Source organism: Lissotriton vulgaris, chromosome 3_1 (genome assembly GCF_964263255.1).
Source record: "Lissotriton vulgaris chromosome 3_1, aLisVul1.2, whole genome shotgun sequence".
Classification (NCBI taxonomy): Eukaryota; Metazoa; Chordata; class Amphibia; order Caudata; family Salamandridae; genus Lissotriton; species Lissotriton vulgaris.
The window spans coordinates 374718155-374745261 of record NC_141689.1 but is presented as its reverse complement, the minus strand read 5'-3'; the positions used below and the strand labels follow the sequence as shown (position 1 = coordinate 374745261).

Sequence of the window (27107 nt, the reverse complement as noted above, 5' to 3'; positions counted from 1 at the left end):
TGGTTGGTGCGTGCCGCCCTCAATGCAGTATCACGATCGCGGTAATTTAGGAGTCTTGCAATGGTGGGTCGCGGCGGGGCTCCAGGATTAGGCCTCGGCCCAAGTGATCGGTGCGCCCTTTCAACAATAAATTGTTTGGAGAATGCGTCAGATCCAATCGCCGCAATGAGTATCTTCTCCACATATTCCTCCATGCGTCCCGAGTTGGTCGACTCCGGCACGCCTATCACGCGAATGTTATTTCGACGATTGCGGGCTTCCAACTCCTCATTCTTAGCAGCTATGACTCGGAGGACATTGTCCATCCTTGAAAGTTGCGTCGTATGGGAGGCCGTGGTGTCATCATTTTCGGATATACGCCGTTCTGTTGCAGCGATGCGCTCTTCATGAACATCCATTTTTTGAACCATGGCATCCATTCTTGGAAGACATATCAACTTTGTCCACTATTGTGGCGAATCCTTGCCTCATTTCCTACATCATCTGTTGCAGTTTGGACGTAACGGAGTTGGAGCCATTTTCTGTCGCCGAAGGGATCTGGGAACTTCCCGCATCCTGTGTGCTTCGTAGCCCCTTTTTGGACGTGGCGGAGTCAAACGATAGTTTGGGCTGCCGATTGTCCGGTTTGCCCATGGCAGGCCTTTTGTAGGGACTGGACGCAGAGGGTGAAAAACGCTTTTCACTGTTGTCGCGGTGCGGGCTGGTGTCTGTACTCATTAGTAAGAGCCACGCGTTATGTAGTCCCCTTCTCTAATACGCTGAGGCTTGTAGGGAGTTACAACAGTCCTGTGATATTGGTGAGCACATATAGTCAGTATTCTTATCTGAAGGAGTAGCCACAGCGCAGGTAGTCTCAGCTCTGCAGGTGGCCGGTCGAGATTAGTGAATGTATTTCTTGTTATCAGTGTCTCTATACAAGGAGTCAGGGGCGCGTCGTGACTGGCCAGCTGTCTAGGTGTATGATGTAAGTCACCTCCTTGACTCAGCAAGCCGCTCCTATGGCATATGCAGGGGACAGTAGGAGCGTGGGGCCACAAAACGGCAGATCGATGTCACACAGCACTCCTCAGTCCGCCAGAACGCAGCAGAAAGGCAGGCGATCCCCAAGTCATCAGCCGGCAGGTCAGAAGTCCATAGCGCCACAATTTATGGCCTTCCGGGCATGTAGTCCCGGCGATTTGCCAACAGGCGCTAAGTATCGGCAGTATCCGCTGCAGGGGTGGGGGCACGGCAGCCGATCAAACCGAAGCAGGTCGCTTTCCCCACCAGTCAACGGCTTCACGATGTCTCAGATCTATGCCGGGCTGTGCAGGTATCAGACCCTGATGGGGGAGGGGAGGGAGGGAGATTCAGCAGCAAAGGTCAGTGTCCAGTCTGCAATGTCCGGGTATGGAGCGGGTCGTGTTGAAAGCTACCAGCCTCCGATCAGATTGCTCAGGCTCAATCACATTGTGTTGTACATCCCAATGTTCGCGCAGTATGGCCGTCCCTCTCCTAGGCCGCTCGCCTCCCGCTCCGAACCGCGTCTCCCTGCCGGCAGCATAAACCTCGAGTCGGGGAAACAGTGGCGCAGCTGCGGGCGGCAGTATCGCCACAGACTTCTCCCGTTCTCAGAGAATCTTACTTTAACTCGGCGCCGCCGGGAGTTCGCTCCACCAGAGTTCTCTCTCCGAGGCCTGTACGCCTCGTGGTGCGCCGCGGTCTATTGTAGGCTGCAGAACGCACCAGCTCTTCCAGTCGATCTTGGGCTCAGCTCCGGTCTAAAACTCCGGTCGTCATATCTTCAAGACGGTAAGACGTAGGGTGTTGAAATTTTCACCGAGGCTGCATAACTGTAGTCTCTTTGTCCGAGAGTGGTTGGGACGGGCAAAGAAGGTGGAAAAGTAGGATAAATATCGGATTTTGTATCCAGGCTGCAGGAGCCTCACATGAGTGCGGCTATTCTGCTTGTGCGCCCTCTAGCGCCCCCGACTTTTAGGTGTATATATATATATATATATATGTATATGTCGGGCGGGGGGTATCTCCCTCAAAGCATCTGCACTTGCTGCTCCCCTGCCCCCACCCTTTACTAAGAGGACTTCTGCCACGTCACCCCCCTTCTCCACCCCTCTCCTCTGTAATGGAAGATACGAGAAGCTGTCAGTAGTGACCTGTCACCCTGTGACCTGAAAAGCAGTTAAACTGACATCACGCACAGCAGTGCTGATTAGCAACACAGCGGCATCCCTGGTGGCTAATTACTGATAAGCCCCCAAAGCCAGTGGTGGCAAAATGCGAAGCCCCCAAATGGACACCAAAGCCTTGCCGATCGACTCCTGTGCACACTCAAGTGGTTAAAACCAGCAAAGGATCGAGTGGGGCAGTAAGCGGATTTTGGAATGTAGACGTTATATACAAATCATAAAAATATCAACACAATGCCATACTCTATTGATGTTTTGCAGCTGAAGCGTTGTATGCTTCAAAGCGCTACACCAAAAACAAAGAATTCTGAAATACTAAAATTATATTGTTCTCAAGGGGTGAAAATTACCCAGTGAGTCTGACTCCACCACAGTGTTATTTCTACCATTTCCCACCAGAGGTCAAGGAAGTGCTGCCTGGAGGGCGCATGATGGCCTCAGTCACTGCTCACTGGGTGACTGTGTTGATATGAATGATTCATTTGGGTGTGCGTCTTGCGCAGATAAGGTTATGGTTTCACGGGAGCATCGACTAGCCATTGTGAGCATTTGCATTGCTCCTCCTTTGCTTACCTTGTAAAGTTTTAAGGGAGCATAATGTGCTGCCAGAAATATCATATTGCTCGCTGGTGTGCTAAACTCCGATGCAGAAATATGTATGTGGCCCGAAAGTCATTAGAATGTTTGTAGATGTTCCTCCTTATCTATTCATCCTTCCTTTCACAAAAATGACAGACTGCAGCAGCCAGTTTCAAATATGGGGACTTGTCGCAATATCATTATTTTTGTTTCTGGTGCCTTTCTAAGGATTGCCCTTTCCCAGTCGTCGAGGCCCTCAAATAAACAGGTCAGTTTGGTGTGCGTGGCCTGTTGATCAGGTACGAGCGCTGAAGGCTCAATAAATGGAAATGTTGTGCTGCTGTGGAGGTGCAGGGGTGTTGCTATTCTTGTTCGGAGCCACATCCTCTGACTTTTTCTATGACGAAATTCCTAGTAAGTAAGAGGTTTTCCAGCCTGATGGATTATTTTGAAGAAAGGGCAGGTAGAAGCACTCCCATACCCAAAACAAGCATTTGCAATGCAATAGGTCTCGCATTTATGAGAGTTTGAGCTATTGGCATTGTAAATGACAATGCCTTTTATTTAGGTGTTGTTTTTAAAACAGATAAATAAATGGCATTGTCATTTACAATGCCAATATCTTAAACTTACGCAAATACAAGACCTATTGCATTGCAAATGCGTGCTATAATTTCTTTTTTTTTTAAAGCTGTTGGAGAGTGTGTGTTCTGCCTGCAACTGCAGGCACGACAATGCTAATTGAGATAATAGTACTCTGAGGCTGTAATTAAAGCCTACCGAGGTTACAAAATAAGACAAGGCGGTACTAAGGAGGGACTACTAGGCCTTTTGACCAAAGAACAGCCACAGTTTACAGTGGACAATGACACAAGCCAATTAAAAATGTGTGCGGAGAGTGGGCGGAGCGTCAAGTCCCTACCTCAATATAGCATGCCTCGCAAAGCAGCGCATGCACTGCCCAGGCTTGACCTAAAAAGGTACTTATGGTAACCAACAGATTCATAGATTTGGCCCTTCTCATAACCGGAGGTCCATAGCAATGCATTGGAAGACACACACTCTCCCAAACGTGAAACATTGGTGCGCTGCAACCATCAAGTTGGGCAGGGGCAAGGCAACGACGGCGTGAGGAAGTGTGAGGATTGAGGTGTACTCCCTTTGCGGCACTGTAGGAGGGAGTATTGAGTGAACTCTAGTTGTTCAAAGACTCCCTAGCGGCCTAGTTGGGAAGCCTCCTGCAACTGATCACTACTGATAGTACTGGTGTCTGGTACGCAAGGTGTATCTGGTGTCCTTCACATAGTGCTCCTGAGACTCTCTGCTTAAGGGGATGGAGGGGGGGGGGGGGGGGAAATCGGCCTACATTACTCTCGGAATGTAACTGAGTTGTGCTGCGAGGAGAGAGGGGGTGTGGTTCTGCACATTGCCTGCTGCTCCACAATAGGAAAATAATATGGAGGTATGACTACTGATTCTTATGTTAAAAATAAGTGACCAGCTGACTGGTGCAGACAACGTATGGAACGCCCTGATGTGATATGATGGTTGTTAATGTTCTAAACATATTATACTGAACTGACTGCTCCTTACCAAATACTGTCAGTATCAGGTAATGCCTAATACATGACTGTACTTTGAACACAGCTATGATATAAGTATAACACATGCATTGTACTGGAAAACTAATGAAGATTTTTCCAACAAAAAGAAAGTCACAAGTTCAAATTGTGATGGGCCCACTCAGTCATTCATCCTTCTGGGGTCAACTAATTGCGCATGACTGAGTTGGGTAACAATAAAGATTTGTTATTTGTCAATTGCGCCAAGAGAGTCCCTCCGGGTGTACACTACGCCTACTATGATAGGTTGGGTATTAACTGTCCCAAACACCCTGGTCTAATTAGGCATCAAATATAGTGGCATTACAATCTTACTCCTCATCCTAACACATGAATCCTTGGGACACCGGAAGTAATCTCTGACTAGGTCTTTGTGTTTCCGCTTCAGCTTCTGTTTAGTAGTTTCCTGCAACAGCTTGCTGCGCCTCAGCCATGTACATCATAAAACACCATTAACTTTACAGTCATTATCACACGCCAGCTTCCTTATAATCAATATAATTTTTATCCCCTTATTTTCTCGCTTAGCAATCATTTGGACATCATGTGCTCGCTTAAAAACCAATACAACTGGCAACACAGTCATCAAAGTCACAAGTGTTCTTCGAATTCATTTCTCTAAGCATTCTTCTAGAAAAGGCGAGCCAAAAATAAAATGCATTGCAATCAGATCGATTAGCAAAAATAAGGGACACTTTTTTTTTCAATAACAGGCATTAATATTCACGCTCTTTAAGGTTTGATGACAGCTCTTCCTGTGAGGACACGTGGACTCTTTGGCAGGGAGACCAAGGTACTTCCTTCCCCCTTATTTTCTGGTATTTCTATACACTTTCGAGTAATCTAAAAAAATCTTTGGAACATTTGCAAAATGTCCGAAATCTGTAGGGAGCTGACAAATCTGCATTTTCTGCATAATAATTTTCGCTGCAGGTGTGGACTGTCCATAGTGAAGAGACGCTGATCTTTCATACTTCCTTTTCTTGCAATGCATTTGTGCCTAAAGGAAGGATTGTGTCATTAGGAAGCCACTCCCTTGGTCCACCACGGGCATTCGAATTTTGCTTTTACAGTAATATCCCCAGGACAGGTAACAAGGACACTTTTGCACAAATCAATTGCCGGTATAGTTACTGCGTGGGCACTAGGGTGCCAGCCTACATCGTCACAGTCAGGATATTAGGTTTCTAGAATTAGTCATTCATTTCACATGCTGGTCAAGGTGCATAATGGGAATTGTAGTCACAAGTTGCTTTAACTAAACCAATTGGGCTGACTTGCCTAATGAAGATGGTTTGAAGAGAATGGGCTGGCATGGAAACATGGTGCCCTGACATCATGGAGTTAGGGGGTAACACACCTAAACAAGCAGGACACTCCTGACCCAAGAGAAGCGACCAGATGCAAGACCCGTCGGTGAGAGACACTACCTAACACTTTCATGCACTAGGAAGCGCTTTATTTATCCTGCATTCTTAAATGTGAATTGACGGATTCAGAGGTTTGCTTCTTCCAGTACTTGGTCTCTGAGCAGAAAGCCCTTTCATTGCTGTGTGTTCAGTCGGAAAGAGCCAGGGAGTCCTGGCATTTTACAGCACTTTAAAGTAAATTCAAAGCTTGCATGATGTACAGTGCATGTTTAGCACAGTTTAGAAGACGCTTTCCTAAATGTCAGCACGTTTCCAAAATCTGTGTTCCCTTTTTATGGCTCTCTCCTGTAGGTAGGTTAAACATATGTGAAGTGCAAGCCCAACCTTGGAGACCAGTGTAACCAGAGCGGTGTGGACTGAGGGTGCTACAAATAGTGCCCAGTGGCGGCTGTCCTTTCACTGCTAAGGGGTCTCTGGATCGGGGTCACGGGGGGTGCCTGGAACCACAGGCTCCCACGGGACGGGACCTCCATCTTAGACAAGTTCCTTGTGACATTTGATAAAGATACATTATGTGGCTGCCTATGTCTCGCAATAAGCACGTGGCCTGGCCCCCTCTAGCCCCCGTACAGGACCTGGTGATTAATATAGCTTGGTGTGAAGTCTGGTACTAAGGGAAAGTGTCTGCCTGGCCTGTAGCGATCAATGAAGGAAACATCACTTGAAAGACACTTAAATCCAAAAATAACAGGAACACAAAGTAATGTTACTATATACTGCTAACTGTAATAAAAGTTTAAAAACCTGTCCTCGATTTTCACATTGACCGAGTCTAGTTGTGACATTCCTAGTTAATGATCTAATGAGATAATGGCACAACTACTCTACTGTATTAAATTATTACAGTTGAGAAGTGGCATAACAGTATCAGCGCCAATGGCACTCCGAGTGAAATGCAGGGCACAGAACAGAAGTACTACACTGTGAAAAGAATATCCAGCTTGTCTGCCTTTTTTCTGAGCTACTTTTCCTTGAAAATTCAGTCACTAGCGGATAAACTGGCTTTTATTTAGTTGACTCCTGGAATTCAATACAAAAAAACCCGAAACCACCTACCTGTTCTCACAGCTTACAAGCTGGTTTTGTAAGCGGCCTACATTAACTATGTGTTGCAACCATATAAGCTGCATTCTGGCGTTTCGAGTTACATATTACAATGTAGATGAGAATACATGTGAAATATGTAAGAGGAAAGATATGGCGTGCCTGTGTACCACTAAGATGACAATGAGAGGGTGAGTTTTGATGTGCTGACCTCTGCGAGCTGTAGTTCTGAGTAGTAAGAGGTAAAATAAAAAAAAGCTATGCATTTGTCCCTTGCACTTCTGTATAGTAGTGCAGGGAACAAATGCACTGCAATCTTGAAACACGAACTCTACACTGCACAGTATGATTCACCTCTAAATAACACAAGCATTGGCAATGCGAGCTAGCCGGGACTTGTCACGCGCAAAAATATATTTTTTAAAACCGCGAGTGGTGAAGTCAGTGGTGCGTGCGCACGCGCGAAAAAGTGCGGTGCGCGTGCCTGTGCGTGTTCTGGCAAGCTAATCGCCGCTTTGGGAGCATTTCTCAAAGCCTCCTAAATGTCTCTCCGAGCAACACATGCGCGCTGACTAAAAAGCCCGAGCCCTTAGATAATAGAGCTCCCAGTCAGCCTTGTTTTAAATGACCTGGAGAATCCAGGGAGGGGCAGGCCTAGATGGGTTATGGTAACGGGATCAATTATTGAACTTCCGAAAAAAGTGTTCTTGCGTCAGGTTATCTCCCTGAGCAGAAGTCGTTATAATGGATATTAAGACTAACATTTGCATAAACTGTGTTCACTTCTTGCCTGTCAAGATCCTTAGAATTATGTACCAGCATTCCTGCGTCTACCACCTCTAGATCGATTCATAGTCACTCAGAAGGCTTGCCACAACCAACATCATTGGAAGTGACACCTTTCACAATTCAGCTCTGTTAGCAGCAACATGTGCTACCATGCCACGGGAATTTGATAAAACTGGAGGATAAGTGCAGAAACAGGCAGATGCTTTTATAACCTGCATTTAATTTTCATTGAAGCTGTCCATTATAGTCCTACCTGAAGGTGAAAGACCCAAAAAAGTAGCAGTATTTTGTTGATTTTTAGGTTTCGCTGGGGGGCGGAGCCGTTAGGCTCCTCCTCCAGAGAAATCTATTGAGTACAGTAAGGCACTATGGAACACGCCCCCCGTCCCATTGGCTAGCTCCATAAATGGAGCCTAGCCATTGGACGAGGGGCCTGTCCATCAATGCCGGACCAGACACGGGGGCGTTCCCGAGATTCTTTGGCTTTTGCCGACGTCACGCGACGCCGGGAACGCCCCCGAGTCTGTTCCGGCATTGCCGGCACCTCCCTTGCTGCTCGGGACGGGTCTCCTTATTATGCCCAAGTCTGCAGGTGAGTGACCTTCCCCCTCCCTCCCTTTCTCTCCCTCCCTCCCTCCCTCCCTCCCTGCTCGATCCCCGCCCGGGGGTTTCTTCAGCCGGCCGGCCAATCCTAGCGCGGCCGGCCGGAAGTGCCCGCCCCCCCCCCCCCCGCCGCCCGGGGGAAGAAGGAAGACGGCGGCCCAGCCTCTACCAGGTGTTGCTGGGAGGCTCGGTGGGGCTCGTCCCCGAGCTGGGCCGGCGGCGGTGCCTTTCCCCCATTGTTTCTGGATGAGAGGCGAGCTACAGGCATACAACGTTGTATTTGAACTTAGGATAACATTCTAAATCGTAACCGTACTGACAAGCGCTACTTAGTCTTGTGCATTGGCACTTGTGGGAAGGCGACAAGCCGCTAAGTCTACAATTGGTGCTATTTAATGGATTTGCGCCGTGTACTTTGAATAAAGACCCATCTGACACCACACAAAAAAAAAATCCGTTTGGGTGTGTCACGTGACCCGGAAATAGACGCATTGTAGACCGGAAATGACGCGCATGCTGGCCAGAGGCAGACACAACAAGACAGAGGAGCGGTCCCGGCCACAGCCTCCGGCGCGGAGTGGTGGAGGCGGCGCTGCGGGGTCTCCCGGGGGCGCTGCAGGGGCGCAAGGAGCTCGCGGGCTCGAGAGAGGTAACGGCGCGCGCGCGGGGGTTGCAGGCGGCTCGGTAGGGACGGGATGCCTTCAGACATTGTGAGTGGACCGTATCACAACCGGGGGAGGGTGACAGCCAATGGGGAGGGGCTGTCAGTGGGGCGTGCGGTCCACCTGCCAATGAGGAGCCGAGGGCCCATGAGTGTCTGCGGGCAGCAACGTGTCTGCGGGCAGCAACAAATGACAGGAATTTATGGCCCCTCTATCAGCATGTTTGTTTTGCAGCTCCAGGAGGGAGGGCGCCCAACACCGTTCAGCTAGTCGCACTTGGGTTACTTTCTCCTTAAACCGTATATTCACTCCTTACTCTACTAATGTCCCCAATAACTCATTCACCCAGCATCCTTTTACTTTTCAATCCACCCCCGTAACCAGTCGGTTATTGTCCGGCCTTTGAGGCCTCATCTATTCCTCAGTGTTTCCCATACCCAGTGGTTTATCTCTGCATCCACCAGAGCCCCAGCCCAATCGTTAATCCTCTCGCCTATAAGAACATCTTTCACCTCTTTTCTTGCCATGAACACACAGGTTCATTATGTGTTTACACAACCATCAGTTCACCCACCTGTCCTTACGTCCTCCATTTCCTCTTCTCATGAATTTATTTATCAAACTTTCGAACTATAAATACCTGTTGAGGGCAATTCGTTCTATCAGTCCAGAAACTCATCGATTTATCCCTACGTGACTCGGAACTGTCTGCACAATTTCTCGCTTGTCCCTTGTAGTAAACTTTTCAGAGCCAGATGAGTCATTTTCCAAAGCTGAGCGATTGAAGAAGGGCCCTGTGTTTAAATAAACCGTACATCAAAGAGGCACTTTCAACCAGGGAGTTAGCTGTGAGAGCCGGAGAGCCAAGGGTTCGACACGAGGACACGCTAACCTCGAGGTCAGAGGGACAGAGCGGCCTGCCTGCTGCAGGTGAGTGGGCGTGATGGTGGCCAGGGGGTGTGGGAGCAAGGGCTGAGGCCCTGTGGCAGAACGGGAAGAGGACTGCTTGGAACACGGAATGGAAGAGACGGTCTGTCAACCTCTTCTATGTGACCCAGACACTCTCTCATTTAGACCCATTCCCATTTTTATTCATAAGTGGCCTGCTGTCTTCCTCAAAATATCTCTCCGTTCCAGTGTATTTCCCTGGAAAGTGTCATTATTTATGAATTTTGAGCGGTCTGGATCCCCCCTGCTTCTTCGGGGGGGAGGGGTTTACTTTTATGTTTCTAAGTTGTAGTAATATGTGCATGCTTTTGTGTCATGCAGCGGGAAAATGGGTCCATAACGTGCATGAAGTATTTTTTTAGTAGTATTTGATGCAATAGCCGTGTGTCAACAGGGGCCTCTCTCTTAAGATATGCATTTCTATAATTAACACTGCACCTCTTTGCATTCAGGCAGAATGCTTAGTTGTTTAATATAAAGGACATAGTTTCACCAACGTCTGAACAGATGTGTCAGGAGTGATTTGTGGGCGCTTTATATTTTATCTGTTTAGGTTGGTCCTTTCTTGGTGTGATGTACAATCCTGCAAGGGCTGCGCCAGTGTTTACTTGTATGTTGACAAGTTTGTGTATTTGACCAGTGGTGAAAATCATAGCAGTCACGTGGTCTTTACTTGTAGGCCAAAATAAAACAACGAATGGGCGGTGGCGCAAGGCCTTGATAAATATGGCCCCAAGGTTCTTTAGTAGGCGTGTATTTTTTTGCACTTTGACGTTTTGGGATTTCAGTGCTTCCTTCATTGGTAGTGGACTGGGTTTTCTCCTCCTTCCTGCTCTCTCTCTCCTGCCATCCCTCTCTTTTCTGCCTTCTTACTCCCTCCTGCCCTCCCTTTCCACCTCTCTCTTCTGCTCTCTTTCACCTTCTTGTCCTCCATCTCTCTCCTGTTCTCTCTTTCCTGTCCTCTCCTCCTCTAGCCCTCCTTCTCCTTCCCTCCCTCCCTCTCCTACCTGCCGCCCTCTCCTTTCTGCCCTCTCTCACACACTCCTACCTTCCCTCCTGTCCTCCCACTCCTTCTTGCCCTCCCTCTCCCTTCTGCCTATTTTCCTTCTTGCCTTCCCTCTCTCTCCTGCCCTCTCTTCCTTTTGACCTCTCTTCCTTCTTACTCCTGCCCTCCCTTTCCCTTCTGTACTCTCTTGCTCTCCCACTATTTTCTGACCTCCCACTCCTTGCATTTTCGCCTTCCTACCCTACCTCTGTATCCTCCCCACTCTTCTTTGCATATGCCTTCTCAACATGCGCTATCACTGCACACAGCCTCTCAACACACGGCCTCTATGCACATGCCTCTCTCCATATGATCTCTCTGCACAGGGCTGTGTGTAGAGAGGGCAAGTGAAGATAAGGCATGTGTAAAGAGAGCGTGTGCAGAGAGGGTGTTTTCCAGAGAGGCACTCCATATTTCTGTGTAAAGTAAAACACATCAACGTTTTACACATAATTCAAAGAAGTTAGAAAAGACCATTTGTCAAAAGCAATACCAAAAGCACAAACTTTAACAAAGGCGAAACCATTGCATTGTAAATGCTTGTTGCTACTGCTTTGACCGCACCCCCAGACTCATTCACCCTATATCCTGTTTGTGCAGCATAATTAACAGTTCCCTTTCTTTTATAATGCACTTCTTCGACCACAGCACCTTCTCCAGCCTCACATACTGTGCCTTCTACCACTACAGCGCTCACCCTGCCCCTGCTACCACCGCTGCGCTCACACTGCCCCCTACATACAGTATTCAGAACAGGGCATGAGAAGGATTAGGGCCAGGGTCTTCTGTCACAGACTCAAGACTGGCCAAAGGGAGCAAATAGTTACCTACTGCGAAGAGAGAGTGGGGCTGCTTCATCACCATATTACCAACCACCATCCCTATGCCAATCAAACACACGCATACCAACCCTGCTCCCGACTCTCTCCCCCCACACACCCCCAGTTACAGCCAGAGCTGCCGATTTCATACCTTGGGAGCCACGTTTGAGTCTCAGCGTTGCTAAACATACAGTGATTCTGGGCAGTTCCCTTAATCTACCCATGCCTAAATAACATGAAGATGACAGTGTGTAAATGTAACTGGTGTTCATTAGAAGCGCTTGCCTTCAGGTCATGTTTGCGCTATATCAAAAACCCGCAAAAAATAAACGCCCACACCAGGGTCATACTACAAGCTTGGTGCTTTCCTTTCACAGGTAAAGCAGACTCCCGGTTTAAAGGTGAAAGGCAAGAATTGATGTTGGTACAGGAGTAGGTGGGACAAGTAGATTTTACAGGACATGTAGATCTCAGTGGCATTTTGTCCCTTGGCGAAGTAAATGATTTTAAAAATTCCACATCCCTGATAGGACTATTAAAACGTTAAGCTGTAGCTATTTCATTTGTATAAAAAAAAATTTGTTTATTCTCGAATATATATAGTTAACGAAGATTATAGTTATCATTTTTGAGGCATGCAAAAGCATAGATCCAAATAAGTAGCAACATTTAGTAAATTATGTTTTGTCAAAATAATTTATAGAATATCTATTTATTTATTTTTTTCCCCATGTTGCACACACTTTATACATTATAGAATTTTCCAGCATTAATACTTCATGCTTCATAGCTAAATAAACTGTTTTTACAAGATATACAAGTTTTTCGTTACACATTTCCACAAACAGTGTTTATGAGTTTCTTAGTTAAATACAATTAAAGCTTAAGCCCTTCTTGGATGTGCCTGAGACCCAATTCCTTCCTTCCAAATACTTATGGGTTGCCATATTCTTAGGCCTAATATCCTTCCCCTTTTTCCCTTTACGTGCATAGATATTCTTCTCCATATTATACGCATTCAAGAGATTAGCCAGCCAAGTTTGCAGTGTCGGTGGGTTTTCGTCAAGCCAAGCCCTTGCTAGGGTCAATCTATATACTGACATTGCGACAAACAGAAATTCCTGATGTATGTCAGCTCCTTCCATTTATAGAATATCAACGGATTAAAAAATATCTCCTATAAAGATTTTACCAAAAAATATATATATATCTCCTAGTCCCCATCCTACTTCCAGACATCCAAGCTTTGTACAATTCTATGATGAAGATACAAATTCCAATCTAACTCAGAGCAACCTTCAGCCTAAGAAACTCCTATTGTTAAAAAGTAAAAAAAAATATTTAAGGCATTCTTTCGTAAAGCTTACCATCTTCTCAATAACTAAATTAGCAAGACAGTCTTGAGCTGTATGACGTGAAAGAATTCCTGTAAGGGTCTCATTCAGAGAGGCCCAATAATCCTCTTGTTAACTTTATCCAAAGAGTTATTAATACTTGGAGTACCTGAATACCACAAGGAAGAAGTTATAAGGGGATTCTAGTCGGACTCTGAGTATCCACTCAAAAATAAGGAATTACCAAGGGAATGGTGAATTCCAGGTCAAATCACCCATGTAATTCCCCATGTGTTCAAGACATTTCACTGTAGATTTTAGCCAGTGTCAGAAAACGAAACGTCAATGCGAAAATAAACAGTTATGTGGTATTCCTGTGTATCTCAATTTAGATGGGGCTGGTAACTGCTGGTACTGGTTCCATCAGAAATAAAAGGGCACTTATAATGAGGGCCTCAGTGATACCAAGTCAAACTGGAGCATTTGGCATATGCAATATTTTCCTATGGATGAATTAGCAAAAGCATCAGGAAATTATGTAACTAGGATATCTTTCCAAATAGAAACTACAAAAAACTACATTTAAAATCAAATCACCAAAATTTGGGACAACACAAGTACTCAAGAACGCTAGAGTAATACATACCATCCACAATAAGTGTGATATCTGTAAATTCGTCGTGCTGGCGCTGCTCGTTAAGTTTGTCCAGCATGACTTTGTAGTGCTCTGGGAACTCTTGAATAAATTCCATCGTTTCTTCTGCTTCCATAGTGAACTAGATATTGCAGTACAGAGAACGAAAAAAATGTCATAAATCAATCAATGTTAAAAAAAAGTACATAAAAATAAAAAGAACAGCACAGCTTTTTCCATACACAGAATCTCCTTTGAGGCAAAGATGATAAACGTCACAATGTATACCAACATGAGAGTAACAAATTGGACAAGACGTTTGTGAAGAAATCAACACAAACAAAGCTGCAAAACTGCAAAACTAAGGAACGCCTAGTCAGCAGGTACAACTATTGCTGCAATGGCGTAACCCACGAGTCGTACCATATTCAGGTGTTCTAGTCCATATTCCATACAAAGATGAAGAGCTCTTGTAGAAAGAGGGGTCTTGAGAACAAGACCACCACTCACATTTGCTCTTTCAGTAGCTGCTGAGGTTTCAAGTTTTTTCTATAGGCACAAATTAGGGGAGGGCTCAACCCCGCCAAAACAGTGGGTTTGCAGAAGATATTAGAAATTCTGTTGGTTTTACCAGCTCTTCTACAAGTCTGCTCACCAGAAGCTGGACAGTGGGGTTGAGCTTGTAGTGTGAATAATGAGAGGGGCAAATTAGCTTATGTATGATCCCACACCAACAGAAAGTGACAATGCAGGCAGCAAATTAATTTATAAGGCTTTAAATGTGGGTGAAAATGTTCAAAATAGCATAGGATTTACATCACTGGACAACACTCGCCTGTGCATTAAGTCTTGTTTCAAGGCTACATCTCCCTGCAACTGGCATCACTTGAAGGATTGTACACTGATGTCTCAATGCCATGAAGGAGTAACAAGGCCTAGCTACGACTACCTCACAAATCTTGATTTATGGGCGATGGGTTCTTAACCTGTGGTCCGGGGACCCGGGGGTCTGCGACTGCTAGAAAATGAAATAATATCAACAGATTATCAAAGGGTATATAAATAAAGAAGCAAAATGTAAAGTTTCAACTTTTAAAACATACTATAACGTGACGGTGTTTGAAACTGAAGGCTAAAAACTAAGCTGTCATCCTCAGAACTCATTTGTGGGAGCAGTGCAAGTGAATCAAACAGAATGTAGTACGGACGATGAGTGGCCTTGATTCAATTTAGAAAAGCTCCAAACTTCTCATTAGAATAAAAAATAAATCTTATTTGTGAAGTTAAACAACATATCTAATTATTTATGCATTTGTTGAGTGAATGCTTGCTTCTGTATTTTACATGTATTGTTTTGTGGAACAAATAACTAAAAATGCTTAGGCCAGGCCCTGGTTTCCAGTAATGATTCAGTGGGTTCCCCAGGTTACAATAATGATCACGTGGGGGTCCAGAGAAGTCAAAAGGTTAAGAACCGCTGGCATAATTAATTAAACTGCTTTGTTCAATCTTAGGAGATTGGGTGAATATTGGGAGAATTCATGGAAATACAAAGGGAGCTCTTTCGTTTTTAAATATAGAGAAGCAGCGTCCCCATCCCGTGCCTGGTGCCTTAATAATGGAAGATGAAATCTCTTGCATAAACCAGATTTATAAATCCTTTGTGACAAGGGTCCCTACAGCATTATTTTAGTAATTCCATGGATATAGTAACTTTTGTATTGTGAGATTTATTGCCTCTCTGAATAAATCTGTAGCCTGGTTCTCATTTGGAGGCTAGGTTGCTTGTTACCTAATACTTTCAAGTAAGAGACCTCCTGAGCAACCTGCTTCTTGTTGCTACAAATAAGTGCCCATGCCACAACACAAGCAGCCATGCAACAAGGTCCCACGTAGGGAAGGTTAAAGAATGTTCTTTTCAGCTTCAAAATCTTTTTTGACACCATATTCAGGTCAAATCCATAAAACAGTCAAACTAAAAACCAGGTAAAAAAATTAATACATAGTTAATAGTCTGAGTAAATATGTTGTTGTGGCAAGTGAGAAAAATCAGTTATAAGCAAGTAATCGAGCTGTTGCTTCAAACATCATGAAGATCATGCAGTAAAACCTTAAACAGCACGATTGAGAAAAGCAAAACATGATTCAAGATACTACATACTTTTGATTACTTACCTTCACTCCAGAATTATAAATGCATACAGGAAAATTAATGAGTGAACAAATTAACACAAAAAGAGGATGGACTGATGCTGAACACTGAAACATTCACCCTGGTACAGAGAGCTGGACCCAAATTAATAGTTTTTTTGCTCACTATGCCATTCCAGTTAGGACCCAGCCATTTGCAAATCAGTCTTGACCCTACTCCCCGTGGGAACAGTCCAGCCCGAACTGCCAGGCCCCCAAAACCTGCCCAGGGATGCTTGTTTTCCAGTCCAGGGAATGCCTGGCATTTCAGGTTGGACTGATTTGCATATGGCTTGGTCCAAACTGGAATGGTGTGGTGAGCAAAAAGAGCGATGTTTTTAACCTAGATCTGTGACTAGGGGTGAATGTTTGACAATGTTCAGCATTCCGCCCATCAGATTTGTGTTGCTGTAGTGAACAAATTAACAACAGAATGAGTTCAGCGTTGGGGCCAGCCAGTGCAATACAGGGAGCATTAGGTAAAGCATACCACTATAGTGATGTTCGAGCCTTAAGTAAAGTATACCACTATTCTGATGTTCCTGTGACAGTGTGCAGTAGGTAAAACATTAACCAGATAAACACAAAGCATACGTTGTAGTATCTAATGAAAACACCATTAATAAGATTATTGCAAATAAATCGTCTGAATAGACTTGTGAGAAGGAAGATTGTGGAAAGAGCACATGTCGTAAATTATGCAGCATTGTCAAAGACTATTTTTCTAAAATAGGAGTCATTCCCTTTCCCTTTGGTGTTTCCCAGTTTCGTACATAACGTGTTACTATTCACGTCAGCAACACTCCATGCATCACAGAGAGGTGGCAGAAATGCAGATCTTGACCTGCAGGGAAATGAGCCAGTCAAGCAACAGGGAACACAAAGACCTCAGCAGCAAGCACGTAGTTAACTGTGTTGTTTAAAAAAGGTCTATGTAAATGACTATTTGCTATTCCCATTTTAATTCGGATGGCAGTGTATTTGAACATGCTCTAAATGTCCGCAATGGATGCTGTGATTCGCTATCTATAGAGCCTCAATGTATGAATCTGCCTGGCAAAAAGCTTACAACTTGAAATGTTAATGCAAGACAAAAAAAGCCATTTCAGATTGCTAGATCTTATAAACATGCACCCCCAAGGCAGGCTACTGAAAACAAAAAAAGAAAAATCTCTCTTCGACATTAAAACAATTTGATGTCAGACATAGATTCATATAGTTTTGTTTTTAAAGTCACATATGAATATGAAACTATGACGTTTGATAGCAAAGAGATCAGAAGGTCTAAAAATGTGCAAGGCATTAACAAATGAAATGCATTCCGTCTAATTGGAGTATCCCGCTAGGGATCCACAACACAACTCGCTGAACACTTGTGCTTGCCTTCAAATCCTGGCTTGAATACACACCCCCTAATAAAGAGGTCACACGATCTAGTATAAAGGTTACAAATATTCCCAAGATAAACTCCAAGCATGTCCAATGAGAACTTCTCTTAATGTGGAACTTTGAGACAAACATTAGGGAAAAGTTGTTTAACTAAATGTATTGAAGAGGAATGGTATCTGGGACTTATTCTTGACATAATAATTCTGCCACCTTACATCGGACAGACAACCACTGTTACCCAAGAACTACAGACCACCGTTTTACATTCAAATTCACTCTGAGCAGGTTACTAACATCTTGGCAGCAAGATCATATTATCTATAATCTCACTGTTTTGTGGAAGAGGGGTTTGACATCCGGCAAAGAGATCACATAAACTCATGGGTTGCAACTGCTTTGGACACAGGCAATTAAGAGAGTATGCAGGAGATTTGCGGGCAAGTGTACACACATGAAGAGATTTACCTCTGTTTCTGAACTTATGTTGATTTGGCAAAAACTCAGGACACCGGTACGACGACCACCTGTCCGCTACTTACACGGACCCTCCGTGAATTCATCCTCATGTCCGTCGTTAGTGACTAATCCTTTAACGGACGTCATTTGGTCGTAAATTTAGCACTTCCGGGTCGCATAATAACCAATACTAGGGATTCACATATTGTGGGAGTCGGTGGTACTGCTTATGTGTAAGATTAACTGTGATTGGAGTACCGGAAGTACACCAGCCAATCGTAGTGCACAATAAAAGACTTCCAAAACTGTTGATTGGCTGTAGACTCCTCGTGTATATTTGTACGAGCACTCTGCTTATGTTTTAGCGAGTGGCGGTGCTAATCCAAAGTGAAGAGTTGGAGCTGGGAATTTAGTAGACTTTTCACCAAATGGCAACTCGTTACGGTCAATAATACGTTGTTTAGTTCGGCGGATTGCAGGTGCCTTTCGAGCCGCCGTTTCCTGGGCGTGGAAATGCTTGCAGAACGTTTTGTTTTGGTATTCGTCTCCACGTGGGGTTTGACTCCTGAAGAAACATACGTTTTTCTACATTCAGCCTTCTAGATTATTAGTTATACCAAAGCGGGGAGGAGAGTGGGCTGCATTATGTTAGAAACCAGGAGGTTTCAACTCTTGCCTCCTCTTAATGCTGTAGTACACAAATGATAAGGGGAATGTTCATGAAAATCACCCAGTCAGGCATTTGGAGAGAAGCAGTGCTTTAAATGGTGCGGTATTGAGTACCGGCTCTTATTTATTTTGAGAGGGAGAGTACCGACACTTTTCAATCATGACCAAATACTTTTAATTGGAGCGTACCGGCCCTTCTCAGAAACAAGCAGTTACTCTGGTTCAGAGTAAATACAAGGAGAAGATGGATGGAGCGCTGAAACTTTTCAGACACTCGCCCCCAGTCAAAGATCTGGATTGAATCTATCATCATTCTTTAGCTCACTTCGCCACCTCAGTTCAGACCCAGCTATATGCAACTCAGCCTTGACTCTGTGCCTCATGGGTACAGTCCAGCCAGAACGGCCAAGCCAGGTCTTCCCTGAACCGGAACCAAGCATACTGGGACTGCTTTCTGGGTAACACCCTTCATCTGCAGGCTATCTTGAATCCAGTGGCAAAGTGAGCAAGGGACCCACGTATGGGCATACCCTGCCAACTAAGGGTGAACAAAGCAAACACAAGGAGATGATGGACGGAGCGCTAATACTTTTCAGACACTCACCCCTTAGAGTACCTACCATTTCAAGCATTAGAGAGGAGGATGTGACTGAGTTGAATAATAATACTTGCAGAGTTGTCTTCAGTTCCCAAATGCTTTATTGCCTAAAAGCCAATATGCAATAACATGGGAACCCACGGCGAAGGGTAACATGGGAACCCACGACGAAGGCAGCTGCACAGCAGAGCATGTAGAAGCAACTGCCTGAGCCAGGGTAGAACACAACATTACATGGATAACATTACAGGTGTACACATTCCAAGACATTAAAGAAACGACACACCCTCCTCCCATTAAAGAAAAAAAAATCAATATAAAACATAGTCTTGTAATTTGATGGGTAACCTACAAGTGCCCTGGTTAAGAGAAATTCCTCCCTGATGAGTTGAAAAGAGTGAGGAATGTGAGTGAGACCTTGAGTCAGAGTCTGAGCAGCGAACAGGAGAAGAAGTAACAGTTGCTCCAGAGTTATCATCTAGGACATCCGTGGTGTCCACCACATCAAAACTCGGACCAAAAGTAAAATTAGAATTGTCTTCATCAGACCTATCAGCGTAAACCTTGTCAAAGATCGCAACATGTGTGTCGGTCAGTTTAACAACATTGTCCGTATTCCAACAACCTCTTCCTTCCAAACCTATTAAAGGGCCATTACTGGATGTCATTATTGATGGGAAGTGTATTTTGGTCATGGCTTATTCTGGTGCCCCTGTCACTAACCTTGCGGATCGCACTTTCTACAAATTGTGGCCAAACAGCATCCCACTTTTAGCTCCTGATATCAACCCCAAAGCTTTTGGGGAACAAGACATTGATTTGTTGGGCTATTTCTGTGATGATGTGGAGTGTTTGGTTAGATCCGTAAGAATCGAGATTTATGTGGCAGTCAACTGAAGAGACATTGTGGGCTGGAAAGATCTTGCTCTTTTAGGATAATGTTGTGTTCAGGACAAGATCCTCCTATCATTTTAGGAAATTCTCCTGCTAACATTTTATCTCTGGACCAACAGGTTTCTGCAGTTGATAAATTGGTTCAATCTTTTTCTCATGTTTTCAAGAACTCTGGGTGCAGTAAGATGTTTTGAGCATACTATCAAACTTAAGAAGGACGCTATACCTGTGGTGCATAAGGTTAGACCTGTGGCACTTAACATCAGTGATGATCTTAAATCGTTACTGTCAAATCTACAGTCTGAGGGGATTATTACCCCTATCGATTCCTCAGAATGGGTCTCAAGTTGTTTTGACCAAGAAAACTGGGGCTCTCGGGCTATGTGTTGATTTGAGGTCTCCGAATCAAAATATTCTTTTTGATTGTCATCCCCTGCCTCATATCCACAAGATGCTTGCCAACATTGGTTAATCCAAGTTCTTTTCCACAATTGATTTACATTCTGCTTATCAGATTCAACTTTCCGAAGGTTCTCAAGCACTTACTGCTTTTGTGACACCATTTGGTGCCATCAAGTACTTGAGGCTACCTTTTGTTCTCGCTTCTGCTGCAAGCGTTTTCCAAAAGTTGATAGACAATCTTTTTAGTGATCTTCCCCAAGTACAAGAGTTCCAAGATGATTTTTTGATTCATAAAGAGACCAAGGAAGAGCACTAAAAAGTTTGAAAAATGTTTAAAACATTTCACAAGGGAAGGGCATGACTGTGAAAGCAAGCAAATGCAAGCTACTGGTTAGAGAGGTGGAATATCTTGGATATCTCATTTCCCGTGCAGGTATCAAACCCAAATTTTCCAATGTTTGACTATTCGCAATGCTCCCCATCCTGCTGACAAAGATGCTTTAATTTCTTTCCTTGGTCTTTTTGAATATTATGGCAGGTTTGTTCCTGGTTATGCTCACTTAGTCCAACCTCTAAGATGTCTTCTCAAATAAAGAGCAACATTTTCACGGAATGACACTTTACACAATGTTTTGGAGAAAGCCAAACTGTTGGTTATTAATGCTCCTGCTTTGCATCCCTATGTTTCCAATGGCAAATCTTTCATAACAGTGGACCCCAGTCTTTGGACAGTGGGTTGATTGTAAAGAGAACACCATTGCTTTCGCTTCTCGTGCTTTATTCTCTTCTGAATGCAATTACAGCACTATCGAACGGGAGGCCTATCATTGTTTGGGCAGTTCAGAAATTTAAAATATGCACTTGTTGCACTCTTTTTGAAGTTTTTACTGATCATAATCATTGTTTTTTTTTGTTGACCAGAAATATATTAGGGAAATGTTCTGCAAGGCTGGTAAGATTATTATCCAAATTGCAAAAATATAATCTTTTTATCAAGTATATTCAGGGGGGAAAAAACATTTGAGCGGATTGTCTTTCTTACATGCCTCTCCCTGATTGTAGTGAAGGGGAAGATTACTTTCACAAAGATTATGTTGTAGGTTTGATGGATGCTATTTTCAAGAAGATTGGTTCTCTCCCAAGGCGTTGGATGAGTGTTTAAAAATAGTAGAGTACTTTATTAAGACCAAGTGGCCTGTTAGTAAAGGCCCTAGCAATGAATTGAAAAGTTTCGCTCAAGTTAGTGAGGAATTCTTTTTTGAGAATTGGGTTTGTGTGAGAAATTGTATTTTTGTTTCTCGTGTTTCTTTAAGAGAAAGAATTGTTAACATGGCTCATGAGGGACATTTGGGAGTTTCTGCTACATGCGAGAAAAGTAAGAACATTTACTGGTGGTCGGGCATGGAAATGCAAGGGGCTCTTTTTGTTCCAGAAATGCTTCTAAAAGTGAAAATAATTTAATAAGTGTTGTGGGAATCACCAATAACTGTGTCACACAGCTTTGAGAAGAGAATGTGAGGCAATGCACAAGTTGTGCGAATCACTGATCGCGGCGTCGCATCAAATTGAAGAAAATACTGAAGCCAGTGAAAATAGACCTCCAAGACCAATCCAAAATGGCCGCCGTGCGTCTGACGTCAAGACGCCTCCCAGAGTGCTTTGGGGCGTGCGTCCGGTGAAGTTCTGTGAAGGCAGGCAAGCGGTGGAACCTCTGAAGGTTCTGGTGACATTGAAGGTGGGTGCGAGCGCAAGGAGGGTGCGCGTGGGCTTGGGTCCTTTCAAAGTGCGGCATTGGGCAGCCAACTGCTGCAATGCAGGGAAAGGCTCAAGCGGCAGCAGGAAAAGAGTAAAAAATGACTCACCTCTCAGCGATATTGCAAGAATGCCAGTATAGTTGTTGCACCTACTCTGCAAACAATGAGTCGGCCGGTGGGCTCCTGGAGAAATGATTCCCAGGATGCGGAAAGCGAGGCCAACCCCACTCCTGGTACCAGAATGTGGGGGGGTTGAATAAGAATTCTTGCAGAGTCGTCTTCAGTTTCCAAAAGCTTTATTGCAAAAAAGCTAATATGCTGTAACCTAGGAACCCACAGCAAAGGCAACTGCATAGCAGAGAACGCAGAAGCAACTGCCAGAGCCAGGGTAGAACACAATATTACATGGTTAACATTCCAGGCTTACACATTCCATGAAAAAAAGAAACAGTGAATACATACCCACTTACCATACCACAGGAAATGCAGAGCTGCCAAGTTTCAGATTGCTTACATTTGACATTCACATGGTTTAAGTGTGCTTATGTGTAACGCTACGAGTGAAACTTTATTGCGATTAAAACTAAGCAGAAAAATCACTGTCCGGATAAATATCAGAAAGTACCCCACTAGGTGCCATATGAAGCGCTAAGAGTGCCAGTTACATTTTGTTGAAAAGTTCTCCCACTAATGTGTTGCTAACTGGTTGCATGCTGCCAATGAATTTAAAGTTACCTTGTTCTGCAGAGAGTCAGAACCACCAACTATCAGCCTGGTAAAACACTGCACGCTGTCCGAGAGTTAACAATGACTAACACAGTGGTGCTGGACCGTTTTTCAGAATGGAGTGCAGGAGAGTGGTAAGGGTGTGGTATGCAACTTGTGTTGTATTTAGGAACACATTTTCACAAATATATTACACATGCAGTGTGTTAGTACACACATCTTATTGACAGCATATTTTTCATTGAAACAATCAATAAAGTCGTTCAGAAATATAGTTTTATGGATTAACTATAATATGCTGAAATTGTCGGAATCCAGCTGAGGCGCCTGCCTAGAGTATGGAATAACACAACGATTTACTGAGGACTACGGGCCCCAGAATGCTTAGAGGCAGGAGGAGGTTATATCAGAGACACGTGTGCACGAAGCAGTGCGCGTAATTCTTGAAAATTTGAATCCCGTCGGTTGGCGAGGAAGCGCTGACAACCGGAGATACCCGTAGGCTCTACGGGAGGAAGTAGTTCTTAGCTTGGCGGTTCAGGATTCTGCTTGCATCGGTGGAGTTGCCGGTGGAGTAATCAGGGACCGTGGAAACACGCCGAAGAAACGACGGCGGAAGGTAAGAGAGGGAGCGGCTGCTCTTGCTCTCGGGGACTAGACCTCACCCGCTGGCTTTGTGGTTTTCTGTTTGTTCGCGTCTTGCGACAACGAGGGATCAGAACCTTTGAACCTTTGAACTCATCTAAACCGATCAAGGGAAGGATCGGTGGGAAAGTCTTCGTGACAATTGAACGGAGGGTTTCATCGTTTATTTGCATCTTTCTTTGTTAAGACATTTACAAAAGCGTGTTGATCCCCAGGAGAGGGGGAGCGCTTGGAATTCATACTTAGGCATTTCATCCTTGGAAAGCGTGTTGATTCCCCGTGAGGAGGAGCGCCCACGTTGTGAGGGTTGAATAACAGTTCACCTGGACTAAACATAAAATCGTGGCACACGCTTATGGAGAAAGACCTTTAGGGAAATTGAATGCACATTATTTTGAAATCTCTGGAGCAAAACAACATTACGGAGGGATAAACTATTTTGGGGCTGATGAAGTAATCAGAAGAAGCAGGTCTTATTTTCCTTGCACCTGGAGTGCTGTTTTGTTGGAATTGTTGTGTGCAGAGGATCTGTGGTTAAGGTACATAATACTAGCGAGAAATAATGAGAGTAGTTAAGAGATAGGGAGAGTGATAAGTTACTAACTGTTGTATGCTTATGTTTTACAGATCCTTTGTCCCTGCTGTCCCTGTCCCTACCTTTGTCCCCTGTCCGATCTGACCGGAACTCAGTGTTGTTCATATTGAGTTTGGAACGATCGGGAAGCGGAACCCATATAGCATCACACGATCCTGAGGAGTACGAGGAGCATAACAGAATTACGCGCCTACAAATAACAGCTCCTCCTGGTCGGGTGGTGTCTATAATGGCGACGCTTGATGAGGTCCTGCAGGCCTTAGATTTAATGCAACAGGAACTAACAGCCTCTAGATTAGAGACAGCGGCCTTACGCGAGAGAGTAGATCGACCTACACGTAACCCCTTTGATGCTAGTTCAGCGGCCATACCCCCAATACAGGTTTCAGTGGCGCCCCCTATACCACTAGCTACACCTGAGAGGTATACGGGTGATCCACATAAAGTACAGGTGTTTCTCACCCAACTGTTAATGCACTTTTCATGCCGGCCTTCCTCCTTCCCAACCAATCACTCTAGGGTGGCCTTTGCGATCTCATACCTTAGCGGAGACGCCGCTAACTGGGCAGTGCCCTTAGTGCGAAATAACGATACGGTACTGTCGGACTGGGATGCGTTTAGAACCGCTTTTGAAGGGGTGTTCGATAGGAGAACTACTTCCTTCAGTGCGGATAAAGAACGGCAAGGGAGGGGGGATTTGGTCACGTATCTGACACACTTGAACAGATTAGTAGCCGAGGCAGCGTGGCCTGAAGAGAAGCGTATGTCACTCTTCTATCAGGGCCTCTGTGGGGAGCTCAAGGACGTGATAGCCAGAATAGATCCCCAACCCCGAACATGCGCTGACTTGGTTAGTTTAGCGTTGCGCCTAGATGGACGCATACATGATCGAGGTAACGACAGAGGGGTTAAGAAAGAGACACCTATTAGCGAAGCGGGACCTGAACCTATGGAGGTAAGCGCGATTAGGGCCCCGCTGTCGCGCACAGAAAGGGAGAATAGAAGAGCGCAGGGTCTGTGCATGTATTGCGGCAAACGAGGACACTACGTGCGTGAATGCCCTTCGAAGCCGAAGACACAGAACCCTTCTGCGAGACCGAAACGAGCGGCAGTGTCCCGTATGGGATCAGAGGGAGAGGGCCAGGAGAAAGACCGTTCATCTGATAGGACTGTCATGAAGATTCCCTCACTGGCGTCTGACCTTCGTCACCCAATGAGGCTCATATAGTACTACACGGTAGTTTGGTGGTAGGGTCTATGGTCCATGAAGTATCCGCGATGCTGGATTCCGGTGCTACTGGCAATTTTATAAACAGCGGGTTAGTTAGAGAGTTGGCTTTGGGGATAGTGGATAGACAGGTCCCTGAAGAGGTAGTGGCTGTAGATGGGAAGCCCGTGAAATCAGGAATGATCACTACACAGACCGAGGTGTTGGAATTGACGTTGGCGGATGGAAAGAGCGCTCATGTGGAAGACATTTCCCTGAACATAATAGACGCGCCCCAATACAAACTGATTCTGGGCATGCCCTGGTTTTGTAAGCATAACCTGGAAATTAATTGGGCCGACAGAACAGTGAGATTTAAGTCAAAGATCTGTGTAACACAGTGTCTTAGAGAAGGGGGAACCATAGCGATAGCGCTGGCTTCTTCTTGGTGTGTAGCCACGGTGGTGGAACAGGAGGTGAAGCTACCAGAGGAGTACAGGAGATTCCGGGAAGTCTTTAGTAAGACCAAGGCAGAGGTTCTTCCACCACATCGGAGATACGACTGTAGAATAGACCTGATAGACGACAGCGTGCTTCCTTCGTGTAGAGTGTACGCTCTACCCGAACCCGAAACACAACACCTCAGAGCCTATTTGGAAGAATATGTTAAATTAGGGTTCGTCCGTCCCTCAAGGTCCCCGGCCGCATCCCCTTTGTTTTTTATATCAAAAGCAAATGGGGATCTTCGGGCGTGCTGTGACTACAGGATGTTAAACAAGAATACAGTCAGGAACCAATACCCTCTGCCCCTCATCAGTGTGTTGTTAGATCAGGTCCGAGAAGCGGTCATCTACACCCGATTAGATTTGAGGGGAGCATACCATCTAGTAAGGATCAGGAAGGGGGATGAGTGGAAGACCGCCTTCAAGACCAGGTATGGACTGTATGAATACCTGGTCATGCCGTTCGGGCTGTGTAATGCCCCCGCGGCATTCCAGTTTTTTTTTAATGAAGTGTTGGCTGAGCTGGTGGATGTTTCGGTAATTGTGTATCTAGATGATATACTTATCTATTCTCACAGAAAGCAAGACCATTATGTGCATGTGTGTGAGGTACTTGAGAGACTTCAACAAAATGCCCTCTTCTGCAAGTTGAGTAAGTGCGAATTTGGAGTGCAAGAAGTAGAGTTCCTAGGGGTCAACTTGAGTCCATCCGGTCTGTGTATGAAAGGCCGCAAGGTTACAGCGGTGCTGGACTGGCCGGTTCCCAAAAGCGTCAGGGATGTACAGAGCTTCCTGGGGTTTGCGAACTTCTATCGCAGATTCATAGGGGGGTTTTCCTTAATGGCAGTCCCCATCACGAGGCTGTTGAGAAAAGGAGTGCGGTTCAACTGGGATTCTGAGGCCGATCAGGCTTTCAGCGCTTAGAAGGAAGCATTCACCTCAGCTCCGATTCTTAGGCATCCGGATTTGGAAGCACCGTTTGTGGTAGAGGCAGACGCTTTGGATGTGGCTATCGGAGCGGTTCTCTCTCAGAGGGACAAAGACACTGGTCGGCTTCACTCAGTCGCCTATCTGTCCAGAAAGTTGGATTCGGCCGAATGCAACTACACAATCGCGGAGAAGGAGCTCCTTTCCATCAAGAAAGCATTCCAGGAATGGAGACCATATCTGTTAGGGGCCCGCCATAAGATAATGGTGTATACGGACCATCGGAATCTACAATATATGCAATCCGCCAGGCATCTCACACAACGACAGATGCGTTGGACATTGTTTTTTGCGGAATATGACTTCTTGATAACATTCCGTCCTGGAGTAGACAACCGCAAAGCAGATGCCCTTTCCCGACAGGAAGAGGCAGATAACACGGAAAGACATGCTCC

The 27107-nt window shown here is 45.1% G+C and overlaps 1 protein-coding gene across 2 annotated transcripts in view; it reads right to left on the bottom strand.

Moving 5' to 3' along the window:
• Positions 1-17945, bottom strand: part of ZBTB35 (zinc finger and BTB domain containing 35) — a 169951-nt gene extending 152006 nt beyond the window's left edge. Inside the window, exons 1-2 of one of the 2 annotated variants that reach the window (XM_086960600.1) lie at positions 17742-17945; positions 13710-13839 (exon numbers count right to left, since the gene is read on the bottom strand). In XM_086960600.1, coding sequence (XP_086816726.1) covers positions 13710-13833 — 124 coding nt within the window. In that variant the 5' untranslated portion in view covers positions 13834-13839; positions 17742-17945. The remainder of the gene's footprint in view (positions 1-13709; positions 13840-17741) is intronic. The other variant, XM_086960599.1, reaches the window with a different exon arrangement.
• Between the last annotated feature and the right edge of the window lie 9162 nt (positions 17946-27107).